The 8,598-nt window shown below is 28.9% G+C and overlaps 1 protein-coding gene across 1 annotated transcript in view; it reads right to left on the minus strand.

Annotated features, from left to right (window-relative positions):
• LOC106465998 (T-complex protein 1 subunit gamma-like) overlaps positions 1–8,598 on the minus strand; it is a 49,173-nt gene that overhangs the window by 21,203 nt on the left and 19,372 nt on the right. Inside the window, exons 6-11 of the mRNA XM_013926247.2 lie at positions 8,259–8,376; positions 6,923–7,003; positions 6,575–6,680; positions 6,133–6,215; positions 4,247–4,313; positions 2,645–2,777 (exon numbers count right to left, since the gene is read on the minus strand). Coding sequence (XP_013781701.1) covers positions 2,645–2,777; positions 4,247–4,313; positions 6,133–6,215; positions 6,575–6,680; positions 6,923–7,003; positions 8,259–8,376 — 588 coding nt within the window. The remainder of the gene's footprint in view (positions 1–2,644; positions 2,778–4,246; positions 4,314–6,132; positions 6,216–6,574; positions 6,681–6,922; positions 7,004–8,258; positions 8,377–8,598) is intronic.

Consider the following 8,598-nt stretch of genomic DNA (forward strand, 5'->3'; position numbering starts at 1 on the left):
GTCTATGAAATTTCAGCAATAAACAAACAGCACACAGTCCACTTGTTTTAAAATAATATATTAAAACAAGTCAAACATAGATACAAATGTTCATTACACTGTTGGTTATCACAATTGTATCCAGAACTTTAAATAATTGTCTTTTCTGTCCAAGTCCACACAGGTTGGTTCAGTTACTTTAGAACACAATCTGACAAGACAAATTTTTCTTTCTGTTCTGTAATTACAGAACAGTGATAATTCACTTTAGAAATCACCACTGTATGCTCTTTATGGTTAAACTCACAATCACTCAGTTTAAATCTATCTAACTAAATGTTTGATGCGTATTTATGGCCAGACAGAGGCCTAGAACATTCTACACACTACGAGATATTATAATCAATAATACTCAATTAAAGCAACAAGAAAACTCAGAAGGTTCTAATAACATGATGTATTAATACAACAATTACCAATTCACAACTATTGAACTACACAACATATGCTTCGTGAAGTTATGTAAACAAACTTGCAATAAACTATTGCTTCTAAAAATAACATTTAACACTTGTGCTACACGTAAATGCATTTATGTTAGTTTTTTAAAATTGTAATTAACTAGATGCCAACTTAAATCAACTCTTCAACCCTATCGCCCTGGGAATCCTTTATTGTTTTAGTGTCTTACATTCAAAATTTTATTAAACTACTTATTGTTTGTGTTATACCAATTAGAATAGCATAAAATCATAACTAATAATCCATATTATAATAGTATACAAGTTTTAACTTCTTAATTCTACAAGACAATATTTTAAAAAATCCTAAATTTTCAATAGTGTGACCAACGTGACATTTTCTCTTAGCACGTCATCATCCCTATTTTATCCACGAAAAAGTATGAAATTAAACGTAAATTACTCTCTATAAAAATCATTATTGCTCTAATAGAAAATCAGACCCCTCCTGCCACATCCTCTCTTTCACGAGTTTGATAGTTTTCTCTTACACTACATTATATATTACCTATAACCAATAAGAAAGTCATGGTTTTCATCTATCAAATGACATATTGTATAATGTTGTGTCCTGAACAGAATATCATCAATTTCGTTCACAGTACAAGATTCGTTCCTGTGGGAAAGTTAACAGCTAGCTTGGATGAATTTGTAACGGCTCTTGTAACATAGTCAGAAAGCCAGAAAAATTTTGAGAGGTAAGAGAATTTGTCTACTTTTTGCATGTTATTAGTCTATATTCTTTGGTGCATTATTTAATTAAACAAAAATTATTAAGTGCATTACTATCATTACTCTAAAAAATTAGGCTTAACTGTCCTCGACAATCAAGAACAAGAAAGAAGTTTGGGTAAGTTCTTTATTTCTTGTTTTTCGTATTTATTCTTTACTTATAATTATAAAAGTAACTAAAATATAAAAATATGGATTAGGTAAAATAAGTAATAATAACAATAACATAATTAAAATGGTTCATGAGGCATGTGCACAAGCAGGATGTGAATAATGTAATTCAAAAGCATAACATGACCTGCACGTTCTCCGAGTGATTTACAACTTATAATGGCACAGACACTAGTTAGATACGGTTCAAAGGCCAAAAAAATATAAAATTTAATTATAAATAGATGTATATTGCTACTAGATTAGAGCTACTTAGGATAAACGAATGTAGTTTCATGTTACAATTTGAAGTCACTCTAGTAAGAAAAAAGGGTAATTTAGGTTTATTGTGATTTTTTTTAGTAGTTATGAGGTCGTTGTGAAAAAGAGTAGAGAAAATAACAGGTAAACTATACTTTTACCAAAGAAAAACGTCTGAAATGCATTTAGGAGGTTTAAGGGATTACACAAAGGAAATTTCAGATTTTTCAGATGAGGAAAAGTATTTTTTATTTTAACATAAAAATTACTTTGCACAAGGACTATTCAAAACAAATAATCAATTATATTAATGGACAAATCTTTATTTATACTTCACTAAAAATATGATTTTTTGTATGTGAAAGACTTGTAATATTAACTGAAACACAGGCAAATTTCATGAAGATATTCCCACTACATTGAGAGCTACAAGTATTAAATCTATAAAGACTTTAAATTAGTACAAAAAGGTCATGTGTTCTGTCAAATTGACCAAGCCTATACAGAGAGAGTTAGTAGTAAAATTTTTACAAATACACCAAATTTTGTTTTCATACCTTTTTCATGTCACCATTAAAAGTGTAATAGACATGAATAATAATAGACTTGATTTCCAGTATAATCTCTGTCTACAAAACAAGTACTGGCATGCCTGTGGCCGATGCAGCACAAAGTCTGGGGTTATGTCATTATGCTGTAATATTTCTTCAAGACCTAAAACAACTCTGCAGGTGAAGTTTATTTACAATAGTGTCTGAAATGTATTTTCAAATTACAGTGCCAAAGAAAAGTTAGGCTTTGTGATAAAAACTGATATAATTTTAAATATGGAGATAGAAAGCTACTAATGAATGCTTAAGTATAAATTTAAAGTGCTTTCAAAACACACACACAGAAATGCCCCCCCCCCAATATTTCAAATTATCCATGTTTCAGCAATATTTGCTGTAGAGAACTGATAACCTATTACATCTGTAATAACAATAATGTTTTAGACTTACCAGAAATTCCCTTTTCTGTAAACACAACATCAGGTTTCAGGCGAATGATATCAGAACAGACCTGCTGAATGTATTCCTCCTCTAGTTCCAAGATTCGGCTGAAGTCTTCTTCCTTTGATAATTCCAGATTTGTCTGGAACAAAAAAAAAAAAAAAAAAATTGGTTTCTGTTCTAATGTTTTAAAAAGAATAGTTTTAAGTCCAACAATATGTAAAATCCCACTTTCAAATTAAAACATTTAACTCTTTCTGCATGAGATTGGTCCCTCGGACCGACCTCATACCCATTGTGCTTGTTATAGTTTTATGCTTGTAACTTTTAAATTATTAAGTGGATGTTAACGAAATTTGGTACATTATCAGTACACATTATAATGCTTTCATACGCAAAATATCAATTTTTGTTTGTTCAGTCTTAATTTTTGTAAAGCAATGTTTTTTTCATGCCTTTTTTTTTCTTTTCGCATGTTGCCTATCTAACACGGCAAGTAATTTTCATTGTAAGATTCAGAATACTTTTATGCATCAGAAAATTTTCAAATTTCAAATGCAAAATCTTTATAATATTGAGATAGTTATCAAATGTTTCTTAAGAAAAAACTTTATATTTTATCTGTTATTTTCAGTAATGTTTGTCTGTACGGGTTCAAAATATTTGACCAATCTTGTAACCACAAAAAATTAGGAAATTAAATTATGCCTCTTTCATTCTAGAATGAACACACAAATTATAACACAAAAACATAAATGTTTAGACTAAATAGTTTAAATCTCATAACATTATACATTTATATATAGTTATTATTTTTATCATATTGACCTTTCAGCTGTTTAACAATACAGAAGTTACAATGATGCAGCACAAATGCACTCATGTTACCGTATCCAATAACATAAAACTGACCTTTGGTCCATACAAAGTAACTTGTCTTGGCTGTATTTTAGTAGACTAGTATTTTGTAAAATACAGTCAAATTTCAATTACTATACATTATATATGTATATAGATTATTGCTATTTTGAAATAAGTTCTTAAACTTATTTTTCTTAAAACATAAAACAGTAAATAAAAAAGTAAAGCAAACAATTATCTTTTCTAGCTATCACCTTTGTACTTTTGTTCAAAAGAAAGAAATGGCATCCAAGCCCATTGAAATTGCTGAGAAAGCCATTAGGAGGATATTCTGAGCTTCCGATTGGGTATTCATGTCATATATAGTAGTCAACAAACGAGATGACATGACCTCTTACCCGTAAACCGTCTCGAAAGGGTTAACTAGGGGCACCACATAAGACCCACCACTCTTACTTACAAATATGGTATTTTCTGTTATTTTAATCAAGAAGTATTTTCATGTGCCGAATAAATATTTTAAAGATTAAAATAAAATCTCCTATACCATCAAAAACTCAACCCACTCTTTACACCCAAAACTGAATTATAAATCATAAACATTTATCAGTTATTTCGTGTATTTCAACAGAAGGATAACAAGCAAATAACTACAGGCTACTACTATTTGGAATAATTATCTACTTTTCTATCAACTTTGCTTTATACTTAAATCACTTGAAAAACATGTTAACTACAGTAAAACCTTACCATACTTTCACCTTTCTTGTATTCCAGAGGACAGTCTAAGAGGATGATTCGGGGATTTTCTATGCGTCTAAGTAAATAATAAAATATATATATATATATATATATACAACTTCTTTATTTGTGTATAGACAGGAGACTTGAACCTCCACCACAATGACTACCAAAATTCCACTAGACCAATGAAAGTATATTACAATATGCAAGAATATCACAGCACTGGAAAATGGTGTAGACAGGAATTTCAAAACATCCAGAAGTAAATTTGTTAACATAGTTTCAAGACATACTTTACATCAACCCAGATATGTATAATGTTCACAATCCACAACTTATCTCAATTTGCTCATAATTACTTTAAGTTACTTTTAAGATATTAGGTACTAACAAGAACTTTAGTATGTAAAATTTACTATATTCAAATAAATTGTAATTGTAAATGTTGATTGTTTTAAGTCTTTCAGTATGACTTTTGTTAAAGTAGAATCAATATAAGTACATATAAATGCTTTTACAATTTTTGGGAATTTTTTTCACACACATTTTCTGAAGTTTACACATGGAACATGTGTCCCAACAGCCACTTTTGTTGACTTACCTTTGTACCAACAGCTACTTATCGAAACATATGCATTTTGTGATGAATGTAATGCAAAAACATCTTACAAGATATTACTGATTCATACAAAAAGATATTTTGAAGAAGCTTTAATCACAGTATATCCAAAGAAATAAATAACATTCAAGTAGTACTCTTTTATATGACATATGAATGCTTCTGGGATATACAGGTCCAACCAGTCCTGCAAAAACATACACAGGGCCACATAACCCAACAATACTGAAAGGGTGAATAGTAAGTTACTCTTTTTTTTCACCAGTGTTTACACATCACACCATTCTTTACAATGCTCAACTTTCAACATGTTTGATATATGTCTTAGATTATACATACTGCAAATATCTACCATCTAACAGGAAAAACTTGTACTGCAATATCAAAATGCAGTTTTCAGATATTTATGAAGTATTTAGATTAAATGCTGTGCCACAGTCATGCTATGCAAATTAGTAAACGTTTTAGATTTGCACTTTAAGGTGAAGTAAGGACTTTTCATCAATCAGTTTAAGAAGTTTCAAAACTAAGAAAAAATTGAGATCTTAACATGCATTGATATCTGTTGATTTCACCTATTCATCTACTGGCATATTTCCCAAAATATTTTTGAGAGGGTAAACCTCAATCTGACATTCATTCATTTCAAAAACTTTTCCAAGATGATCTAGATTTCTAAAGCAAAAGCAAAGAAACTTGAATCACCAAAACCCACATAAATAAATATATGTATGTGTTGAACAAATTCTTAATTTTTGCCTTCTTTCAATGATACTTGTACTATCTGTTTCTGCAATTTCTAAGCTTCCACTATAATCATAAAATATTTTATTGCAACTATATTTTTTTGTACACTTCCTCATATTCAAACTAATTACAGAGTTCATACAAGCCCTACATACTAATATGTTAATGATTCTCAAATCCTGACAATGCAGAACTAAACTTGCACTTTCCATCGTACATGTCTCTAAGCAAAAATTACAAATCCTGGATCTCTCAAGACACAAGATTTACAATGATCAACATGAAATATAAACAAACCTGGTTCTGAAAGTGTGCAATTTTTTTTTTTTTTTTATATAGTTCTTATTTCCCATTAATTTTGACAAGTAATTTATTGGTTTTTAATAATTTTATTTAAAGCATTAAGGCAGTATTAAGTAATATCACTTATGTAAACCAGTAGAGAATGGAATAAAACACAGGTTTTGTTATATTAATTAATCAATCAATCTCAAAAACTTAAGAATGGTTAAATAACTCATCATACCTTTTCATTTTCGGATGAGTAACATCTTTGTTTATCATGACTCCATTGAGAACTTTTGATTCTTCAATTGTACCACCTGGTATCTGGTGAAATTATTTCTTTAAAATAATGTACATTTCCAGATACTATACATCTAAAGGAGCTTATTTTGTATTTAGTAATAATTAAAATTGTTATTTAACTATATATTTAGCCTACTTATGTATTTTTAAACATAGTTTGAAAAAACAGTGAAAAGACAGGTCAAAAACTCAAGTTAAATAAGGATAATGTAAGGAAAGATTAATTACATAATTAAAAAATACAAAATGATACAAGTGACTAACAGTTATTTTGTAACTCCTAATTCACTAATGAATAAATATTTACATTTTGTTAAAACAAATAGAAATGTAATGATTATGAAACTAAAATCAATAAACAAAAATAAATATATTTTTACCTTTTCAACTTTGGCATAACGTTTAATATCGATCTCTTTTCTTCCATTTTCTTCAATAAAAACTGTTTTGACAGAGTCTAGGGCAATCTGGCAAGCAAGGTTACCCCTGCAACACCCAAAATTATAAACATAATACCAATAATTGATATTCAAAAATCACCAATAACTATTATCCTAGCTCACAATGTTATTACCATTACAATAATGCTTAATATAAAAAGAACATTATCCAGGTTACACAAGTATTCTTGATAAGGGTAAAATAACCAATACGTTTTTAAACTAACTTTTTTTCTTAAAGGATTACCACAGAAAATTAACATATTACATAACAGTTCCAATACTTACCATTTTCCAATAAACTTGGTTCCAATACAACTTTTAATAATGTTGGTCATTTGCTCCTGGTTATTAATGTCCACTGGTAAGCTATCCAGAAAATTAATCCAGTAAAAATTACAATTCAATTTTAAATATAAAATTTTATACGTGAAACCTAAATTATATAATAACAAGAGAGAACAAAGTATTTATAATACCTCATATGTACGAGGAATTTTTAATTATTCTTATGCAAGCGTACATACACACACATGCACTGACATAATGGTATTTTGGAATATAGCAGAAGATAAAAAACTGTCAACGTTTTAAGTTAAAAAAAAAACTTTGAAAGGCCTCATTTGTTTTCCATTTTATGAATTTAGACAAGCATTACATTTATGCTATTATTTTTCAGATATTTACTATGCCTATTGTTTTGAGCAGTCATTGATTATATAAAACCCCTTTCTTTAGGCTCCATGGAGTTATGCTTGTACATTTATGGAGATTTTAGTTTACCAATACAATTGCTAAAGTTCTGATATCATGAGATGTTTTTTTTATCTTTAGGCTTTTTTCACCATTTTATCAACCCAAAACAGCTAATCGATTTTATTGTGTGTGTGAGATGGTTGAGATGGATAAAAAGACGTGTGTGTTGCCTTTATTAATTCTATAACACCTTAAGTAGTTCTGCTACTTTTGTGCTTTTATTTCAAATTTTATATACTTCTTATTTTCTACATGCAGACTGCAACAAAATGAGGTTTGATTTCACATCAGCAAATTTCTCAGCTTTAAATTCCTACTGGTCATTCTTGATAGTCCTACACTTATCAGTAAAGACTGTAATTTGTTGCAAATTGGTCTGATAATTGAGTTTGGATCGTATGAAAGTTTTCAGAAATTTCATAGTTGTACCCAACATCACCACAGAAGAAACATATTCAACACCTAAAATAATAAACAACTGTGATGGCTACAATAAAGGGCAAATGAAAATTTAGTATTGAGATAATTATATGCCAAGTCAGTCAACTGTATTTGGTTTCTACCTTTCAGATAAGCACATAGGTTCTCATTATTTCACATATCCTTTTCACTAGCAATTTTTACATACAATTCATGATGGAATGTGCCCATAACTAGAAAACATTTTAAAATTTGAGCAAAAACATTGTACAATACTGCACATAAAGGAAAGTCTATTAATTAATAATTTTCAACAGTAGTTAAGTGAACATAGTAGTCCAGTTTGTTTATTACTAAAGTCTGTCACTTTGGAAATTTTATCATTAATAAAAACAAGCTGACAATATTTTGAATACCATCAAACTCACTATTTAACAATTCCACTCACCTCACTTCTCGTAAGATTTCAACAAGATCTTCAAGTGCTTGGCGGTAAGCTTTGATTATCACAGTAGGATGAATGTTCTGTTCAAGGAAAGGTGCAGCAACAGATAATAACTCTCCAGCTGTAAACAATGGAAAAGAAACAAATAAATAAACAGAGTTCAAAAACACTACATTAATACTTTCTAGGCCAGGTGGATGTCATTGATATATATATATATATATATATATATATATATATATTATTATTTCTTCTAGAAGAAATAACAGTAAATTAGTACAATAAAACTTAAGTTAAAACTTAGTACTAAATATTTATTTTATTTACTACTTAATAAAAATAC

The sequence above is a fragment of the Limulus polyphemus genome, unplaced genomic scaffold (assembly GCF_000517525.1).
Source record: "Limulus polyphemus unplaced genomic scaffold, Limulus_polyphemus-2.1.2 Scaffold2117, whole genome shotgun sequence".
Classification (NCBI taxonomy): Eukaryota; Metazoa; Arthropoda; class Merostomata; order Xiphosura; family Limulidae; genus Limulus; species Limulus polyphemus.